Source organism: Halichoeres trimaculatus, unplaced genomic scaffold (assembly GCF_033239565.1).
Source record: "Halichoeres trimaculatus isolate MK-OKI-2021-1 unplaced genomic scaffold, fHalTri1.1 fHalTri1_scaffold_5, whole genome shotgun sequence".
NCBI classification, from domain to species: Eukaryota; Metazoa; Chordata; class Actinopteri; order Labriformes; family Labridae; genus Halichoeres; species Halichoeres trimaculatus.
Genome location: NW_027437183.1, coordinates 4,286,705 through 4,308,826, shown reverse-complemented (window position 1 = coordinate 4,308,826; position 22,122 = coordinate 4,286,705). Strand labels below are relative to the sequence as shown.

Below are 22,122 nucleotides of genomic sequence, written 5' to 3'. Positions count from 1 at the left end.
ACAATAGCTCCACGTAACCACAAACGAATACATCACTTCATCACTTTGTATCTGGTAAAATGTTGTCTTGAACAAAGTGAAGTACAAGTACAAGGTGACATAGACTATCACTAGCATCACAAACATTTAGGGTAGCTACTATTAGCTGGAAAGCTTCCAAGCTAGCCATAGTCAAGAAACTGATATTCGATTTCAGTGAAACTTAGCGTATTTAATTGTACTTTGACTGTATGTTTACAACTAACAGAGTAAAGTTTGTGACCTTATTAGCTGCACCACACATTTGACTGTAGATTAAAGGGTCAAATGTGTGTGCGCCATGAAAATCTGTCCTTGTAACTGTTAGAAAATGTTGTTGTTTCTGCTGTAGGGCTGCAGGTGTTGCTTTAATTTGAAAGGTGCAACATAGCAACATCCAAAAACGACCAAAGGCATTAACTGGCATGAGTTTGAGGTTCCTACCTGGCACACAGGAGCACTCGTAGCTGGTCTCCCCTTTCTGGATGCACGTGCCCCCGTTATGGCACGGCGATGGGTTACAGGGTAGATATCGGCTCTCGCAGTGCTTCCCCGTGTACTCCTGCGGGCAGTGGCACCTGTAGCCGCCGACGTCGTTGATGCACACACCGCCGTTCTTGCAAGGGGAGGGGCTCACGTCGCACTCGTTGACATCCTGCTTGCAGGTTTTCCCGGTGAAGAAAGGCGTGCAGGTGCAGATGTAGTGGGACTCGATGGCTGAGCACTGGCCGCCATTGGCACAGGGGTTAGAGGCACAGGGGTCGGCTTGTTGGCACCGTTTACCTGTCGGCACCGGAGAAGGAGAACACATGAGACACTTGCAATGACAAGTGTTTCAAATCAAAGACAGAAACAGGAAGTGAGTCGTCTTCGTCTTACCTGACCATCCAGGCAGGCAGCGGCACTTGTACGTCGTGAGACTCTCCAGCTCACAGGTGCCCCCGTTGTGACATGGCAAGCCGATGCAGACGTTGTAGACCGGCGTCATGCAGCGGCGGTCGGTGAAGCCCAGTCTGCAGGTGCAGTTGAAATCCACCGTGTTCCCCTTAGGCACTGCCCGACACATGCCGCCGTTCATGCATGGCGAGGTGTTGCACGGGTCGGGGAACTGGCACCTGCTTCCTACATATCCATTCCGACACCTGGGGAAACAGAGGGAGGGTTATCAACATTCTCAGAGGTCATATGAGGGAAATTTAAGCGTAATTTTTGGCGAATGTGCGGGTAAACATCGATGCAATGACGACTTTAGATCAGACAGACGATCACATGGCAGAAAATTGATTTTTTTTCAGCAAATCTGCAGATTTTTCAAACAAAATGTCTTCACTTTTCAGTGATTTTTTGACCAACAACAACCGTATTACTCTGTGAGCCCTCAAATAAACGTGCATCCTTCATTCATTTACGATTAGCATCACAAAAAGAGGAATCCTCACAACCACAGGACGACTCTCCGTCTGTGCAGAATCCACTCCTCCTGTTTTTACAACCAACACAGAAACATTCACACTTTGAACAAAGTGTTTCAGGCTGTAAAGTGCTCTGAACAGAGCAGGGGAGGAGCTTAAACCCTCATGATGCTTCTCACAGGTTGTTTCTGTGTCGTTAACGCCGCGCCGGATGGACCCCGCAAACAAGTTCCCAGAGAGAGAAGAGAGGGGAGAGAGACCGGCAGATTCACATATTTACAATCACAATGAGGGTGTCCCCTGAGGATACGCACGGCTCCACAAAGAGGCCACACACACTGAGAGCATGCACACACACACATACCTACACAGCCTGTCACACACACACACAGGAAGAATCTGCAGGAAGGTGATGTACAGGGTCTCGTACGTTTACGTTGAGCGGTTTGTTTGTGTGTGGATGTAAACGTGTGCAGCTCTGGGACTCCAGGTTAAAGGGTTCAGCCAGTGATTTAAATATAAAACTCTTTGTTTCAGCTTCTTTATTTAACTTAGAAGTTAGGAAATGTTATTTTCCCTATTACATTTTTTGAACGACCACTTTTTAAGCTCTTGTTTCAACAAATTAGCTCTTATTTGATGACGCAAGGTTAGAATAGAAAAGAATAGAAGACGCTTAATTTATCCTTAAGGGAAAATTCAGGAGTCACAGCAGCAACCAAAAAAACAAAAGTAAGAAAGTGTATAGAAAGTACAAAAAGGTCCATAAGAAAATAGATGCTGACAGCTTGTCCATCATTGTCCAGTCAGCCAGCCTCCACCTCCACAGGGTCCAGGACTGAGCTTCTTCAGCAGTCTGTTCAGTCTCTGTCTCCTGGATCCTGTCTGCTCACAGCAGGTGAAGCTCTTCCAATGTGGCGTTGGTGTCTGGTGTTAGCTCTGTTAGCCATGTCTGTGAATAGCATGATGCTACTCTGCGTTCTGGTATTCCCTCTGTTGCTGGGTTAGCACAGCTAGCTCGTCCATCTTATTGGAGATAGATCTTACGTTCCCAATAACAATGGATGGAAAGACAGGTCCTTCTTCTCACCTTGTGGGGAAACATCCGGCCTAGCACCAGTTAGCATCAACATGCTACAGGCTGCTAACAGCTGATTTCACATATAAACAATGCAGCCATGGTTACATGTAGGATCTTTAATTCTCTGTCTTGTTTCTTTCCTCTCTTTCTCTTACCGGAAGAAACTGAAATCTTATCAAGTGTTTTTGTCTTATTTCCAGTTGAAAATGTCTTTTTAGACTTATGAGTTACATACACCAGACCAGTCCAGAAAAACGTCTTGTTTCAAGTTATTTAAAGACAAAAAATGAGGAATGAATTACTTGTTACAAGCAATTCAGAGCTCATTTTGGACCAACCAACTGAAAGTGTCTCAAATCAAGTAAAATAACACAGTTTTCCCTATTTTTTCCCTCCTTCGTCTTTCTTTCATTAAATCAAATTGAATAAATAATCATTGATCGATTTACTGACTGTTTAAGGATCACACATCATCAGTTTAATTTTAAAATAAAAACTTTGCAAAAACATCCAAATACTTCAGCACCAGATTACTCAGATCTCTTGTTGACACCAAAAACCATCCTCCCCCCCTGCTGTCACATTCCCGTATCAATCACCTTCAGGGATTCAATACGGTCGTCAACAGCACTGGGTGGCCGATGAGGCCTCGTCATTACAAAAACAAAACATCCTCTCAAAAGCTCCAGAGACAAAAATGAGAGGGAAAACCTGCGGTATTTGGAATTCCTCTTCATAATCCGTCCTTTCCAGCATCACGCCATCAGCCTTCAGCGGCTCGCTCGGACCCTTTTGTCAGCGCTCATTCATCCTGAAGACAAGGAGGCATCTATGGCAGTGTTTGAGCTGCAGGACAACTTTATGGAAACATCAAAGCGGCGTGCTATCACCTCGCCACTCGTCATTTTTCCTCCACAGAGAGGATTCACTCTGCAGCAGATGAGAGACGATGAAACAACGTAGGAGTCAAACTTTTCAGATTCAGCAGAGAAACATCACCTGCCATGTGCCCAGATCTCTGAGGCTTTGTTTTCTCTCTCTGCTCTCTTTGAATGTTGTTTTTGTTGTACAAACATTATTGTGCAGAAAACATCCTGCCGACATCAAAGCCGACTTCCCACCACATTAAAATCCGCCGTCGTTCTCAAATACCTGAACAGAGCCAGCAAGTCTGTGCGCCTGAGGGGCTGGCAGGACCATGTCCCCAAACATTCCCAGGGGGTCCTGTGTGTGTTTCTGTTTGTGCATGAGTGTGTGTGTGTGTGTGTGTGTGTGAACGGGGGCGAGCCGTGGCCCCTCTGCAGGGACGGGCGTGTGTTTGGACAGGGTCTCCCTCTCAGGGGATTAGGTGGCCTTAGGACTGTGGTGAGGGAAAGAAAACATCACATGCTACGCTGCCCGCTGCACAAACAGCAGCGGCGAGTGGTGGCCTGTCACCACGTAGAGCGCAGAGGGAAACGGTGTCATTTGGACGGGGATCAGCGCAGCGTTAAGCTCAGACGGGCAGGGTAGGATACATGCAGGACGATAATCTCAGGTGTGTTTTCTTTGACAGGAGCTCAGAAAAACACAGACACTGACCGAGAACGAACAAAGTGCAACTAATAAAAGCAATAAAAGTTTTCAGCCATGGACTGATTTATGAACCACAAACATCCAGCCTGGTGTCAGTGAGGTCAGCTCTGACTCCATCTCTGTTTTTAAAGGTGCTGTGAGGACTAGAGTGACACCTGTGGCCAGAATCGGTACTGCTTTTCCAGGATCAATTTTTGTTACACCAAATAAATTCCCAAATCTGTGAATGTTGTGCAAAAAGAGGCACTTTTCTACGACTGTGCAAAGGGATGGGTACTGAATTAGGTACTTTTGTAGGTATCAACCGTATTCTGTCCGTAGAATCGAGCACCAATGCACGTAAAATCCAGCGGTACCATGTTTAGGTACCTAAACGCATCCTTGTGACTGTGAGGGAGTGGAAGAGTAGGCGATTTTCCATGCTGGAACATTTCAAATTTGTATTTTGAGAAATAAATTAGTGCTGTGAAGTGATAGATAAAAATTAATCGAATTAATCACGTATATTCTGTGATTAATCATTAAGTCACACAATTCCCTTGGGCTTATTAAAGTCTATAGATACAAACTATCAAATTACTACAATTGACTTAAATCTTGTTTTGAGCAGTGTTGTTAAACATTGAAAACTTTTAATCAGATTAATTTCAGGGTTGCTGTGAATATTAATCATTTTCATTTTGCATGAGCAAACTGACTCAAAAAAGGAGGAACTTTGCAATTGTGTCAATTTGCTGGAGGTAGACTTACTGTTGATACACTATTCTTTATAGATAGATAGATAGATAGATAGATAGATAGATAGATAGATAGATAGATAGATAGATAGATAGATAGATAGATAGATAGATAGATAGATAGATAACATACTTCATTCATCCCCGAAGGGAAATTCATGATTCATTATTTATGTATTTATTCTTTTCTGTATTCAAATCTACTTGGATTTTATGAATTTTGAATCTTTCTCTACAGCAGATGAGTTAATTGAGTTAATTTTTTAAATCAGATTTATCATGATGACAGGATTAATATGATTGATGCTTTAGTTCTGACAGCCCTAAAATAAATGCTAAACTGAAAAACTTTGAGAGTTTATTATTAAACAAATTAATAATAATGACCAAATTGGTACCACTGAGCAATGATACCGATTGCCAGGTACTGGGCATTGGTACCATATCCTTTCAAATGTGAAAGGTACCCATCCCTAACTGTGCACTCATCATGATTCCTGCTCTAGCTCAAGGGGCGACATCCAGTACAGAAAAATGAAGCCTAAAGTTTAAATACCAACAGTTGCTGCAGAAAGACCTGAAGTCAGGTACTCAGCCTAAAAATTCAGACTTTTACAGCATTAAAAGCTCCCTGGTACAAAAAATGGCTTGGGTCTTAAACACTGATTTCACTATCGGCACACACTGTACGGCGAGTGATTTTTTTTCTGCCTCAGCTGTTTAGAAGATATTAGGATCCTTTGATTGTCCAATCAGAGGCACAGCTCAGGTCATGTGACCGACAAGTGCCCTGTAGATGCTCGAAAGGAATCTCACAGCTGGCGGCATTTCCAATGTGGCTGTGTCCTAAGATTGGCGTCATTTCACAGTTTCAGGAACAGACAGGTGACATCGCAGGAACGACGTCCATGTTTTATACAGTCTATCTTCAAGCTATTGTTTTCATCAAAAAAGGAGGAAAAAAAGCCTGAATAAAAAGTTAAAGGAGTAGTGAGAAATATTATTTAGATGTCTCTTAATTTTATTTTTTTATTCTTTACTCTCTTAGATGCTTCTTGGTTTTGTTGCTTTGCTTTTTCTTGTATCTGTTTTTATAAATTTTATCATTTTAAGTGAGCTTCTGTGACGTGCATTAGTCTCCAAATCCTCTTGACATCCTCTTGACATCCTCTTGACATCCTCTTGACATCCTCTGAACCATTCATCAAAATTACATTCTTTTGTCAATCTTTTGTCTTGATGTAAACCACTTTGAGCTGCGGTTGAATTTGTTTGAACTGTGCTATATAAATAAACTTTGACTGATTGATTGACACCTGTGGCTGGAATCGGTAGTGACTTTTACAGGATGAAGACTCCGTTTCCCATAAGCACTATCACCCACTGTTGTAAAGATGTGAACCTTGACACATCGTTTGCACAACGAAGGTGTGTGTTTGTATTAGAGAGCAAATCTTTTTAACACAGCTTTTCTTTGCTCAGGACAACTTTTTACGTTTTTCTAAAGTTACATAGTTTGTAGATCTGGTTATGTCCTCCCAGTCATCTACCAATCAGAGTCTCTCAAGTTTGGACAGACTACTGCAGAATAACTGCTGACTATGGGTTGGAATAAACATTAGCACAAACAGTTTAGCTCCTGTGTTAGCCTTTAGCTCGTGCTCTATCTCTCTCCTGTTTATCTTCAAGAAAAAGAGCAGATCTCTCTTCTCACTGTTCCACTCCAAGCCGACCACAGAAACTGAGAAACAGGGCCTGTAAAGCGACATATCATATATCTGGACAGTAGTGGTGTGTATGTGTGTGTATGAGTGTGTAGGTTGGAGTTCAGTGGTGAGAAGCTGCTAGAAGACCAGTCCGGTTAAAGTCCCAGCGGTGGCGGGTGCTGAGGTCGTGAGGCGCCACACGAGCTCGCTGGAAAAAGGCCGCAGGGAGCAGGTGCGCATGTTAATGAGCAGACGGCAGCTGCTGCCCCGGCTATTCACACACACACACACACACACACACACCAATCCTCCCACATCCTCAATCCCAACACTCAGCCTCCTTCCTCTCTGTGGTGGCCTGAACTACTTCTCACAGAGCTGCAAAAAGAAGCTTTCACCCTGAAATGACGGAAAAATAGGAAAATGAGAATATATTCCAGTAAAATTTGTTAAGATTAAGAAATTTTGTAAAGAAATGAGATGATTTCAGAAAGTTTAACAACTTAAAAGATGCTTTTGAGTTTAATTTCTTACAGAGTTAGCATCTGAATGGCAACCCTCTCCTTCTCTCAGGGCTCAGCCGAGAAATGAGGAGCGCGAAGGAGCAGCAGAGAGTGAAGGATGAGTGGGCTCATTGTTTTTCCTCCCCATTCAGAGCTGACCACAGGCCGAGAGCATTCAGCTGCTACACCTCCTCTTTCCTCAAAAAAAAAGCCTCTTTGAGTCGTCGTTTCTCACACACGGCTCATCCCTGACGCTCTCCCTCGATGCTCGTTTCACTTCCTGAGTGTAAAGTTTAGAATTTATAATTCACTGCAGAAACTTTCCCCCAAGTGCTTTTTTGTGGTCTGCCATATTTGAAAGGGGAGCTTAAAATCCAAATCACACACACACACACACACACATGCAAACAAAGGAGTCCCAGAGAAAGGGAACTGGAACTGGTTTGGTTGGGTTTTTGAGGGGAGAAAGACAGAAAGGAAGCAGGAATTTTGGTGTTTACTCCAAAAGAGTCTCCCATCCTGATTCTTCACCCGAGGCTTGCCGACAACCTCAACTTCGCAGCTTCTTGATAAAAACACTCGTACTGGCTTTGAACGTCTCACACCGACACCTGAAAGACAAACAGAAGGAGCCCACGCACCTTTACCTCTGTGCACGTGGACGCACTGCTCAAACACGCTCCAGCTGAAGCTGAAACTGTAGCACACTCAAGACGAAGACTGGTAACAGTTTGCTCTTTAAGTTGGCAGGAGGATGACAAATACGGCTCAAAAAAATGAGGTGTAAGACAAAAGAGACTCAACGACTCTTTTATGGAGCGTTCAGAACAAACAGAGCCAGGCAGCTGCTCCAACAAGAGAAATCTGCAGACGTGGAGCGGGATAATCTCGACAGCAGCAGGTGAACCCAAAGAGTAAATAAAGAAAAGGGCACAAATCAGAAGCTGTGCAAATATCAGGTGTTTGTGAGGGATCGTATGACTGCAGGACAGCAGCGGAGTGATCTCCTCTGTAAGCCTGATACTGTTATTATCTCCTCATTGTCCTCCTCAGATCCTCTTCTCTCACCGCCGCCACCGACGCTGTAGCCTGTGGCAACAGGTCCACGACACTGATGGGATGCATGACAAGGGCCGGGCGGCGGCTCCAGCCTGCAGCAGATGTTGTGGTGACATCTGACCCTCAGCCAGGCGTCGCTCTAAAGGGGTTTTCCTCACCGACGGGCCAATCCGCCATCTGCTGCGTCTCTGAGGTCGCACACAGATGGGGACGGAGGCTTTGAACGTCACACTCAGGCTGCACATGTGCACTGTATACAAATAAAAACCTAGAATCATGTTTTGGCAGCTGTACAGGTCTCAAATCTGGATTTGATTTAAAGAAGCTTAGTGAATTAGGTTGTGCTTTTATTCAATTATTGTGCCGCGTAAAGCTCTGTGAGAGACGGGATCAGGGTCGGGCTCCAGTCCTGTAAATGGCATAATAATTAGGATTATTTTAGGATGAGTCTTTGTTTATCCATCCTGTTGTTGATGTCGGAAAGTATGAGAAACTAACTCAGGAGACACAGCTATTAGTCAGGGCTAAAGGGCACACAGATGCTCTGGTTTAAAGCGCAGCTTGTTTTCAGGTCGCTTTTGCAATAGACTAAAACACAACAACAATGTGGAAAGTCTGTTTTTATTTGAGATTTAAAGTCAACCAGCAGCAGCTAGTGGTCGAATATTCTTATTTTCTAGCTATCGCACAAAAAGTCTTGAGTTGGATTTATTTCCACTTCAGAACAGAAATCTGCAGTTCTTCAAGTGTCCACTAGAGGCTGGCTGCAGAGGCACCATTTCTTGTAACTTTTTCGTCTCTTTTTCGGAATCTTTGCATTTGGAGTGGATCATTACTTTGTATGGTTCATTTGTTGGTCGTAGTCACTAAACTAGTTTGGCTTAAGTGATATTTTTACTATTTTTGCTCCTGTGTTTGTCTGGAGATCCTACATGTAACCATGGCTGCATTTTTTATATGTGAAATCAGCTGTTAGCAGCCTGTAGCATGTCAATGCTAACTGGTGCTAGGCCAGATGTTTCCCACAAGGTGAGGAGAAGGAGGTGAGGACGACATGCTGGTTCTCAGGTGTGAGCTAAGAAGTGACGACATCGACCTGTCCTTCCGTCCATCATTAATGGGAAGGTAAGATCTATCTCCAATAAGATAGACGAGCTAGCTGTGCTAACCCAGCAACAGCACTTTCTATACACTTTCTTACTTTTGTTTTCTTGATTGCTGCTGTTACTTCAATTTCATTGTACTTGTTACATTGACAATAAAGTTCTATTCTATTCTAATTTCTCTCATGGCACACACAGCATAGGAGTTAGACGAACGGATTAGCACATTTTAGCTGTTAGCAAAGAAGCTAAGGGCTTCGACTTCACCTTGTTTCCTCTTGTTAGGTCGTCTGAAAGTTAGGTGAGCCAGTGTTTCAAAAATCTAGATTAAAGTAAAAATTGAAAAACAGCAAGGTAAGATTTGCTTTCACAACAAACAGTTTTGGCGTTGGTGTAGCTAAGCATTTAGGTTAAACGGGCATCCCAGGTTTGAACCCAACCCATGGCCAATCTACTTTCATTTACTCTTTACAAAAAGGCAGAATAAGCCAGAAAAATTAACTTAAAAAAAACAACAGTCTTAGAATGTAGAGGGGGAACATCACTTTGACCACAGGGGGCGCCACAAGTGCCAGAATCCTTTAAGTTCCTAACAGGTCTTGGTCTTAAAGTCAACATAAGTGGTTTTGGTGTCCATCTTCATGACCCATGAGTTGATAATTTATTATAAATTGACAGATATTATGTTTTTAAGTTGGTGGGAAAATATTTTCTCACACTGGTGTTTTAGAAAACTCTTATTTCAGCCTCTAACACCTTGTTTTAGCTGCTGTCTCTTTAAGGCTCCCTGCTCCATAAACCCCCTTCCCTCTGATTGGCCAGTCCTCTGGAGGCCAGTTGAGGGCAAAGTATTAAGCAGACCTTGGTGTTTGAGGCCTGCACTATTTAATGTTCACGAACCTGTCAGGACACCTTATGTGATGACATCATCATTTGGCAAGTCTCGTGAAAATCTCGGTAAGATCGATTTTTTTAACAATAGCAGTTTGTAAACTTGTACACATTTAGCATGAACATTGAGCATTGTTAATTTGCATACATGTTTGTAATAAAGGGAAGCAGAATACCCCCTCTTTAAAATTTCAAAGAGGGGTCACATTAGGAGTTTTTGTGTTTCTGAGACATTCTGGGACACCCAAGATTTGATCTGGTAATGAAATTTAACTACTATAATGATGTTCAACATCTGTTTGATGAGTCCTGTCTTTTAGCGAACATTTTGGCGCTGTGGGCAGGCTCCCATATCTGACAGAGTGGACAAAAAGATGTAATTCTTAAATAAAATGTAAAACATGAGATTTTTTTTCCATTTCTTTCTGTTAATCTCAGATGAGCCCCTCATTGAGCCACAGGCAAGAGTCAAACTGTGTTAGTGGAGCATTGTTTTGTACCTGGCTTCCCACCCCCCGGTCTCATTTCCTGGCTGTTTGGTTCTGTGCCTCGGCAAAGCCCCCTTTAGTCTTGTCTGATCTGTTTTAGCAGCCCCAGGGAGTAGGACTCTGCTCTCCTTCCTTCTTTCTCCTCTTCGACTCCTCTTGTGTGTTTTCCCTGCAGCACAACGCGGCTAACCACGGTGACAACTGTGCCACCACGGGTGGAGGAGCTAAACACTGCAATATGAGTGTTTAAATTCAGCTTCAATCACATAAATCACAGAAACAAAAATAGCTCTGCACATGAAACCGAATCTGGCGCAGAGGAGAAGAGGGTTGCTGTTTGTTGTGGAACAGAAACCAAAGTTACCATAAATCCCCGCTGGCTGCAGAAATTACAGGGGAAGCGCTGCCCCTCGCTCCCTCTCCTTACATCCCTCCTTCTTTCCTTCCTCTCTAATCGTACAGGAGAGCTGACCTGGCCAGCCCACATCTGGCAGCCTTCATTAGAGACCCTGTTTATTTGGGAGCATTAGGGACACGGCCCATGGGAAAAAGCGTGCTCCCTGAGGGAACAGCAGCTAATGCGTGTGTTTGTGTGTGTGTCCTGAGAGTCACAGCCGACCCTAATGACTTCTGCTACTGCCTACTTTACGATCCTGGGAACTACTTAAAGGCTTTTACGGGTGTGTGAAGGTGTAGCTGACGGAGCAACCGGACACTAGGGTTGTTACTGTACGCGGTGACTTCAAGGGTTACGCCGGAGCTTAAATGTCCCATCGCTGCTTCCTGACTGACGGTCCCCCATAAATCAAGACCAGCATTCGGCGGCTTGTAGGCTTTGAATCTGCAGATTTAAAAAGCTGAACGCACACATTTAGCTCTCATATTAGACAAACTACTGCAGAAAGTGTTTGCCAGAAGACATAAAGCATTAGATAATCCCTTAAAGGGTTGAGATGTCTGAAAATGTGTGTTTTCAATGCTCAGAAAAACCAACAGGATATTTAAACTCTTCATGGCTTAGAGTAAATTAACTTCACGGCTTTTGAGTGAACATCACAACGAATATTGCACAACTCTGCCAACTTTCGAAAGTTTGAAAAAGTTTTGAAAGACCTTTTTGGCAACATTTTTTGTGCCATTGGTTCATTTCTGCTGTAAAATGATGAACACACAGACGGCTAACCTTGCGGTACCATAACTCTGGAGTAAAACAGTTCAAATACATTTTTCTGTTGGAGTTGACTCATGTTGGTTTTTGAAGGGCTGATACAGAGTTGTATTAGTTCATGAGCCTCAAATACTCATCAGGTTAATTGGTGATTCTTAATTGCCTGTTGGGTTGTGAACAGGATAAGTAGTAGAAAATAATTGAATGGAAGTGCGTTCACACTGACAGTACAGTGACACGTAGATTTTTTTATTTTTGATGGCTGCGTAGTGATAGGGGCAGGGACAGATCAGTTGATGGATGGTGGTTGAATTTTATGAAAAGCAGAAGAACATCTGTGAACGGTTCTGAAAAGCGATCGTCATTTCTAGAAAGTACAAAGACACAGTGTTTAATTGAGACGACGCTACTCTGCAAGATTTGAATAAATCACCCTCTCTGTCTCAACCTACTATCACAGAAAAACTGTGATAGACGAGGGGGTAGAAAACTATGCAAGGTGCCAAGAATATCCTTGATCTGACTTGTCATACATACATAACAATTAATCAATTCGTTGATCGTTATCGTTATAGAGCATGGGTCTACAACCTTTACTTTCACAGGAACAGTTTTGCCTCAGCTCACCTGGATCAAAGTCAGTCAGGAGCCACAAAATCTACTCAAATCTTCACAATAAAGACAATTTACAGTATGAAATTCAACACATAGTTAAAATCTAGTGAATAATTATCTAAACCACAAGTGTTTTGGAATTAAAAATATTTGGGTATGTGCTGTCTTAGTTTTCTGATTTTTAATAAATTTGCAAAAATAAAAAAAAAAAATGCAAAAATTTCCAAAAACATAACATTTAAAAAATTTGCAAGTTCAAAATTTTTGAAAACTGTATTAACTGTATGAAATTCAACACATAGTTAGAAAAACAAAAATTTAACATTTGCAACCCCCCCCCCCAAAAAAAAAAGAAAATTAAATTTAAAAATTATCAAAATTTTTAATAAATTTGCAAAAAAATTTTAAAAAATTGAAATTTTAAAAAACTTCTCAAAATTTTGAAATTTTGAAAATTTAAAATAAAAAAATGTTTAAAGAGTGCAAAAATTTTCCTAAAATAAAAAAATATATTAAATTTCATAAATTTGCAAGTTTGAAATTAAAAAAAAAAAAAAAAAAAAAAAAAAAGATAATTTTATAACAGTTATCAATAATATTGCTCAACTTGTCATTTTTTTGTTTTTTGGTAATGTCTTGCCACAAATCAAGCATGTATATTAAGTTGGTGTGTTGGCAGTTAAGTGAATCCATCCACACAGAATTAAAATCTGTATTTTCTTCCAGATTTGTCTTTTTGTAGATTTAGTTATCTTCCCAAGGCTGTAAAACTTGAGGTTAGCCACAGGTGCATGGAAAGTTGGTGGGCTGTTGATGTTGTAGGAGGTAAAGTAGAGCAGTTGCAGGCTTTATTGACAGATGTGATGAAGAGTGTGGGTACTTAATCATCAAAGTGGAAAGTTTTAATATTCCACTTTGTTTTTTCCAATGAATAAAGTCCTTCAGGATTCTTTTACCGTCTAACTTTCTCTCTGTGAAGTCGACATCTTGATCAGTATCAGCCAGTCCACCTGTTTATCTACAAAGACAGCTCGCGTCGTATCCTGTGAGTGGCTGAAAGCTTAGAGCACACCTGGCAGACAAACTTCATCTGTGTCTGAGCTGAATGGACAAAACCACAAGTAATCATGGGTATTATGAGGCAGTATGGGCGAGTGAGCGTCTGTCTGAGTTGTTTTCCTATCACTCACAGACGGGCAGGTGGTTCGTCTGAAAGAAGGAGTGAAAAAGAAAAGAGGAAGTGTGGTTTGCAGCACGCCTGGTGTCTTTGTCTCACACACAGTCGGAGACTTTCAGTCCTGATCAAAGTTCGTCTGATTTATCTCAGCGCTCGGACCAAACTCCTGAACCCAACACCGGCTGCAGCGTCCGATAAAAAAGCCCAGCGCTGTGTGGTTCTGGTTGTGACGATATGATCAGATACGGCACCTTTTCTTCCCTCAGGCCACTCTGAGGCTGTTTCCTGACTCTGAATGGAGACGTGGGGGGAGAGGAGTGAGTGCGGAGGGAGGGGGAGGCTAAGATAGACTCATCTGACCCCAGCGAACAGAGGTGCCATTAAGGAATCCCCAGAACCGAGGAGAGACAAGGGCTCACTTTCATTGAAGTGGTCGGATACTGTAGAAGTCTCTGCACATACCAGGCGGGGATTAAAAGACTCAGAGGAGGCAGGAAATCACAACGAGGGGTTTAAAGTTCTCACATTAGGGTTTAAAATGTTGCTACTGTTTTAGATTTGATACGCTGCAATTAAAGATGGAGAAATGTGTTTTCAATGCCGATGCAACTGCCTGCAGTGTCCGCAGCAAGGGAGGAAAATCAAAGTATCTTCTGTTATCGATCTTTAAAAATGTAAACAATTATTAACTTTTCTCCTTCTTTATTTTCCAAAACATCTTAAACCGTCGAAATAACCAAACGAGAAGAATGTCTTTGTTGAGCGATCACCACCACAGAGACCTAAACTCCCATCATCAGACTCGCAGCGCTCAACAGGCCGTCAGAAATCATTTCTTCATCACTCTGACTGACTAAAACTGGAGGTATGTGATCTCTCTGCAGCTTCCTTCCTCGCCAGCCTCACGTCTCTCATCCCTCCCGTCCAACAGAGGAGAATTACTGTCAGAGCTGCTTTCATTCGGCTCATTGTTGTGCCACTGGAATCTGGGAGTTATGTTTCCTGGTCTGGATCAGCTCGGCTCTGTCGCTGCTGCCAGGCTTCTGCGGCCTCCTCGGAGCAGATAAAACTTCAATGAGGAGGTATTTATGGTATGGCATGTCAAGGAGGCATCCCTGTCAGACTATATAAAACTGAAACACTCAATGCCACTCAATTATAACACTCGAGTTCAAGAGCAGCGGCTTCTTGACTGAAGTGAAGCCAGAACACAACTCGGTCAGATCAAACTGAAGCTCGGGAACAAGCTGCTTCCTTTAGAAACGAGTTAAACACTGTTAAACAAAGACAAGTTATACATCAACTACAGACATTAAACACCTTTCTCTGATGAGTCACTGAAAGAAAAATCACCTCACAGAAGTCATTTTTACACAATAAAGCTGCCAGTTTTGCTCTTAGGAGAACTTAAGTTTGGTTACTGGGAAAACTTGAGTAACATGTTGTCTTGGATTTGATGGGAGCAGGGACTTAATGTGAGTCACATTGAGCCGACAAGTCCAGAAAAATGTCTTATTCCGAGATATTAAAAGAGGAAATTGAGGCCTGAATTTCTTATAAAGAGTAACAAAAATGTGCCAGTGGGAAAAAAAAAATTACTTGTCAAATTCAAGAATAATGTCTCAATACAAGAACCTTTCATTTACCACATTGGACATTTTTTTTTAGCGTTTTGTTTTATAATATCTTGACTTTTACGGACCTTTAGGCTCATATTAAGTCTAACAAGACAATTGTCACAAAATTAAGACATAAATACCCGTTTAGATTCTAGTTTTTGATGTGTAAAGGCCTCTGCGAAAAATTTGGAGGCGTCATAGTCAATCTCCGCAGCTATTCTCCTTCAAACAACGTCTTTGTAATCATTGTCTTTGTAGTTTTTATGTCTTTTGTCGTAAAGAATCAGGTGCTGGGACACGAACACAATCAATGTTGACTGTTTTGGTATGTGACGTGTGAACAACGAGCATGTGATTGGTCGGATTTGTACCTGTCGTATGCGAAACTTTGAGAAAATCAACCTTGGTACAAAAAAACCCCGCAATTTCGCTCCGCAAATACTGCATTGAAAAACAGTAGGTTCGGAAAAAGTAACTATTGTGCCAGATATTTGTGTGACAAATATGCGTCTGGGGTCCAAAGGGCTTAAGAATGAAAACACATGCTGGTGAACTCCCTGGAGTTCCCCAAGGCTCTATGCTCAGTCCTCTTTAGATTTAGTTTTCACATTAGTTAGGTGATATTTAGTTTCTTACAATAAGGCTTTTCTAAATTCAAGATTTAAAAAAGTTATTTTTCATACACCTAAGTGACAGAGTTTCAACCTTTTATGAGCCACAGGCATCATTTTTCTCTTGTACCATCTTGAAGTAAAACATTTTTCTGGACTTGGCAGGTGAATTAGAACGAATGATGTGACGTTCAGCTCAATTTGTGTATCTTCAAGGCTTGAGTAAGTTTAAATGTTTTAAACTATCCTGGTTCTGTGCCACCAGGGAAATTTGTGCATGACAAGCTTTGCCTAGTCCTCATCGTGTTGTAAAACGGCGCAACCTCCGCTGCAGAGCCACAGCGGGCTACGAGGGGCTCGCCGCTTAGTGTATCAGTCTGCACGTGCGGCGTGCCAGATATAAACAAACGCAGGTAGTCTGCCAGGACGAAGAGACATGATGAGAACTAGAGCCTTATTTAGCGGTGTTTTCGTGTGAAAGTAACGCACTGAAAATTCTCTAAATAAAGCGTGAATGCAGACCGATATCAGATTTTTTCGGTGGGAGTCTGTTTATTTGTGTTTTTGGTCAAGTAAAAATTGGCCCCGTCTGAGTGCAGAGGAAACCTGCAGAGGAGAATACATCTTAACACCACTTGATAACACAGATAGCAGAGACTCAACTTTTCTACTTCCAGGGTTTCAAAGCTCACAAGTTAACCTGGAGGCAATTATATTAAAACAAGAAGTTAAAAGAAGGAAAACCTCACTTTTAACACTTCCAAAACTCTCACATCTAATGTAACTGTCATCTAATATCCACGCAGAAAAACACAAAGAATCAGAGAAGACCAGATGTGGGTAAGACTCAAGGAGCAAAGAGGTGATCAGACACATGTGAAACCAATGAATATGTTGTCTTTTAATCTGTCTTTTAGGTCAACCAGAGGCCCAAAACCCACAAAAATCAAGTCTGTCCTCATATATCTGTGTAAAAATTCAACAGATCAGCACATTTAAAGCTACAACCAGGAAATATTAAAGCTTGAATCACCTGCAAAAAAACCTCTTGTGCAGTCTTAAGTTTTGTAAACTTGTGGTGTCCCAGCTCAGACTTTTCCCAGCCCTCTTGTGGCTCAGTGACGATAAACACAATAAGAGAGCAACGCTTTAAAAGCACACACACACACACACTTTCACTCACACACAATGCCACAAACCGAGCCCTGTGTGCCCGCTCAAACCTTTTCAAATCTGCGAGCTCGTCCATCTCCATGTTTAATTGGAGAAGTCTGAGGAGGAGGACGGTGCAGGGGCACAATGATGGCTTTGTGGCCCAATGAGGAGGTGGGGAAGGTGATGCGAGGAGGGGAGGAGGGAGGAGAAGGGGGGGTGAGTGTGTAATTGAGGGACGGACAACAAAACCGGACCAAATTAAGATGTGGCGGGGGGCCAGGATGTCTTGAAACTGTGACCCAGTCGGCCTGATCACTCGCCCAGTCGCCGAGTTGTGCGACGGTAAGGTGACACTGGCTGCTGCTGCTCATGCCAGGCGGGAGACGGAGCCAAGCGAAAGTAGGCTTTTGTAGTAAAAACCAGTTCTGGGCAGAGCTGGAGCTTACTGGTTTACATGGGGAGTGAAAACATCCAAACATGGGACAAAGTGCAGGACTTGTTTCTGTTTTCCAGCGGGTTAAAAACTTCTACCCTCTGCCATCTGTCTGAGGGAATGACAGAGAGGAGGAGAGACATGAGGAGGGGATACAATCCCAGGAGAGAGGAGGGGTTTTGGTGCAAGGGGGGGTACTAGAAGGACAGGGTCTGAGGGTCTCTCTGGGAAGCCTCACCCAGATTAGTCACACAGAATTAATCGCAGCGGAGAACAATGGTCGCCGGGCTTCTGGCAACCCCAGCTGTCGCTCCGTGGAAGAAAAGAAAAGCAAGATTTAGGGCTGCGAGAGTTTGGCTGCAGAGGGAGAGTGGTGGCACTCACACACACACACACACACACACTCAGAGGAGTGACCCCTGTCCTCATCAATGTCCACTCATTCCTGTCTCAGCTCCCTGACCATTTGCCTCCCAGAAATAGCAGCAGTGGTGTGAACGCTCGCCCCTCACATGTCAACCAAAAATCTGAGTCATCCCAAACTTCACATTCACACTTTTCCAACTCTCCCCACAGGTATTCCTCAAAACACACACACACACACACACACACACACACATTAGTCAGGGAAAAAACTTACTTGCACTCTCCGTTTCCTTCTGGGGTAACTTCACACTTCCCCTGGTTCAAACACGAGTCCGGAGAGCATCTTAGACCTGTGAAAGGAAACTTTTAATACACCTGTAACAAACTTTACAGCAAGCCTGGAGCACCAGCACAATTACATATAAGTTTCCTCAGGTGGATTTAAAACAAATAGCACAAGTAGACCTCCATAAATGTGGAGACCAGGTGTGACTTATGCCACCTCAAAGTGCAGGTTTTTGGAGCTGGACTAGGACTTGACACTGGTCTGGCAGTAGCATGGAGGTTAACATATCTTTGCTATATGATAAAAAAAATAAAACCTGCAAAAAGCATGCTCTAACACTGGAGTGGGAAAAGTTGGGCATGTGCACAACTCATGCATTGATGCTTGATACAAAAAGGTGCTGAAAGTGTGTTTTTAAGGTATAATTAACAGGATTTATAGCACAATCAAAGTGAATCAGGTGGATTTCAACCTACAGCAACTTCAGAAACTTGTAGAAAAGGTCCCAAAAAGTTTTAGAACATGACACTGGAGCTGAAGCAACAAGTTTACATCCAAAACCTACAGATTAAAAGGAGAAAATAACCACATAACTTCATTTTTTTCGTCTTTTAAGTCTTAAAACTTAAACATGAGAAGCTCTCAGTCACTCACCTCGTGTTAGTGCGATTAGCGACAATAAGAAAGTAAGTTTCACAAAGAAAATATGCATTCCTTCTGGTTTAAAATGGTTATACAAATCCACGTGGGTTTTTTCATAGATCCGATAAAGTGTCTTCCTCTTCGTCAGGTAAAAAAAAAACTCTTCAGTTCATCCCTGAGTACATCCACAGCAGAGAAAGTGAAGCGCGTCTGTGAACTCCGAGCACGGGATGTTGTCACTTCAGATCCCGGGTTGGAAATGACTTGAGGGGGACTCACTCCTCCAGCGGCTGCTCCTCAGCGTCGAGGGGCGTGACACACACACACACACACACACACACACACACACACACACACACACACACACACACACACACACACACACACACACACACACACACACACACACGCACACAAACTTGGCAGTTTCTCCCAGGAGCACACAAACTCCACACTTGATGAGGAGGTAAGTTAGTTTGCTTTGATTTCCGGGTTTTTTCCCGCCTCTTGACATGTAGCGGCGTAGTGGCTATTAGCTTTAAGCTAGCTCTGGTACAATGCATCAAATGGTGACATTTATGTAAAATAGATGTACATGGTCCCTTCATAAATAAATTAAATCATATTAAATTAAAAATAATTAACAAGTCTGGCACAGGTACAGCTTACTTTAGCCTAATTTATTCAAAAGTAAGACTTGGGCTGCGCACAAGACTAGCTTAAAGTTAACAGTTAACTGTCCAGAAAATAAATATTTGGGGCTTAAAATGTTGTTTTGCAGGTCAAAATAGTCTTAAAACAAATTACATCCTGCCATGGAAGCATCCTGACATATTTTGCTGATATTACCCCTTATGGAGAACATGTTCCTTAATCAGCAGAATTTGCTTAAGTTTACGCAGCACATAACTACAGAAGATGATTAGGGCCATTTTTTTCTAATTTTTACTATTTTTTCAGAGAAAGAAATCTTATAATTCAGGGGAAAAAGGATGTGTGAGCACACTTGATGACAAGAAATCACAAAAAAGTATATAACAAATAAGGAATTGATGTGTTACTTTGAATAAATCCAGTCCTCTTTTGGTTACTCTCACCCCTGATTTAAGCTTAAATCGATACATGCTGCAATGCTACAGAGCTAAGCCATTAAACATCTCACCTTCTGAAGTTGGTAGGAAAAGTTTTTATGGATTTAAACCTATCAAATATCAAGGTCAGACTTAATAGCAGGTTTTATTTTCTCCAATCTAGTGTTGGGACATTTTTGACGCAGAAGTATTTCTTCCAAACTTATTTTGTCCCCACATATACAAGTATCTATACATAAGATTTATGTAATAGGAGCTCGAAGCACTTGGACACTTGTAAAATGTGAGCACTGGCACTCAGACAGGTTTTAAAGAGTTATCAAATATTCCTCCTTTCTTCAAAAAATGTCTTATTTCAAGATAGTAAAGGCAAAAACGCCCAAATTGCTGATAAAGAGCGAAGAAATTGGCCAAAAGTGAAAAAAAATGCTTGTTGACTTTCTTGTAGTAAGAGGTATATAATTGTAATTGAAAAGCATTCAATTAACCCATGTTTGTAAAAGAATTAAAAAATGTTTGTAAAAGGAAAGGGAAAAAAAAAGAAAAAAAGAGGATCGAATATGGCACCTTGGGGAACTCCAGAAAATGCTCTAGCATGTTTTTAGCCCTACACATCAGATACACTGCAAAAAGCTGAAATCTGAGTTATGTTTTATCTTTAGATAAACAGTCTATAGACTTAATTCGAGCCACATTCATCTTACAAGGACAGAAAAAAATGTCTTTTTTCAAGATGATAAAAGACAAGAAAAGATGCCTAACAATCTTTTTGGTTACATGCCAAAACTTCTCTATCTATTGGAAGCTAAAAAAAAAAAATCAGTCATGTAACCAGTGTTAAAGTTAACTGTAGGAACAGAGTGTTAGCCTGGGAATTGTCCTGTTAGCAGTTTAGATCCTCTCTAAGAAATAAACACTGACACTGACTCTCATGTGTTTTTTTACCGTCAGCAGATTTTGACTCAGATTCCCATCGAGTGGTTTGTGAACTGAGGCTGAGCACCTTCACACAGGTTACTGCTGTCATTCACAGGTAAGAGCACAAACTGATAACAGGTGTGTTTGTTTACTTTTACATGTTTGACTCAGCAAGGGAGGGGGGGCTTCTGAGGTATAACCTGGGAATAATGAGGGGAATGAGGGTCAGTGTGTCAGGTTTCTGCCATCTAAAAAGTTCAAATATCAAAACTCAATGATACTTTCATTTCCTGAGATATTTAAGAGGAGGTTACAGAAATGTCAGTTTAGTCTTACGAAAGCAGTTTTCTTATTTCTTCTGTGACTTTGAGGAAGTTTGTTAAGTCAGAGGAAAAATATTTGAAATTGTGAAATCAACCTTTAAACAACCCCGTCTCACAGCAGTTCCTGAAGTCTTTAGATCTGAGCCAGTCGGTACAACTTTCTGATTTATTCACAGATGTTTTTCTGTGGTTTATAGTAGTTGAGCAAAGTAACTGCAAATAAAATATGGGGAAAAGCAGCAGACTGATGCTAAAGTAAACAGAGCTGATGCTAAAGTAAACTTTTCAGCAACAAATATCACACAGCTACCTGTGTGTGTCTGTGTAACCTGCAGTCAGAGAGGATCTCATGCAGCGTATTTTGGATCAAACCAACTCCAGGAAGAGAGGGGTGGATGCTTTTTGAGGTTTGAATGTAGGGCACAAGTAGCCGACTTGTTTTAACTTGAAAAAATATCAGAGATGACAGGAGCAGACTAAAAAATAAGGGGTTTATCTGGAGAAATTATAAGTCGGGAGTGGAGTGAGAGACAGCGTAAAAAAGTGGGAGAATCCCTCCTAAATCGGGAGGGTTAGTAGGTCTATCAGACCTGGCTTACTCAGCTAGACACAGGACAGGAGCTGCAGATTTAATATGCATGAGTGTCAAGCGGTCAGTGGGGTTGAAAGTGGCATTTTCAGGATGGAAGTAAACAGAAACCACTTTAATATTATAGATGTAGAAAGCAAAAACGGACATGTGAACATTGTGTCCCAGAGAAAAACCTGCCCAAAAACTGAATTCTTTTGCAAAATTAAAGGGTTTTTTTTAAGTAACGTTATAACTACTTTCCTTTTTGACTAAATAGAGCAGGGGTCTGCAACCTTTACTTTCATAGGAGTCATTTTACTGCAGCTCACCTGGATTAAAGTCATTTAGGAGCCACTATCTACTTCACCTTCGCAATAAAGACTAAAAAGTTTATCAAGTTCTAACCATGGTTAAAATCTTGTAAAAAATTATCTTATTAAGAAGTTTCTTGAATTTATAAAATTGTATGTGATTTCTTTTTCTTGTTGCAAAAACTTCTTTCAGTTCAGTGCTCCTGACTTTAATCAGCCTCGTAGATTCACAAACAGTGTCCAGATCAAGCAGCAACCTCTGG

General features: G+C 41.8%; 1 protein-coding gene across 2 annotated transcripts in view; it reads right to left on the bottom strand.

Moving 5' to 3' along the window:
- Positions 1–18,890, bottom strand: part of notch1b (notch receptor 1b) — a 61,069-nt gene extending 42,179 nt beyond the window's left edge. For both annotated transcript variants that reach the window (XM_074669919.1, XM_074669920.1), the window contains exons 1-4: positions 18,658–18,890; positions 17,992–18,067; positions 898–1,160; positions 463–801 (exon numbers count right to left, since the gene is read on the bottom strand). In XM_074669919.1, the coding sequence (XP_074526020.1) occupies positions 463–801; positions 898–1,160; positions 17,992–18,067; positions 18,658–18,715 (736 nt within the window). In that variant the 5' untranslated portion in view covers positions 18,716–18,890. The remainder of the gene's footprint in view (positions 1–462; positions 802–897; positions 1,161–17,991; positions 18,068–18,657) is intronic.
- Positions 18,891–22,122: the final 3,232 nt, after the last annotated feature.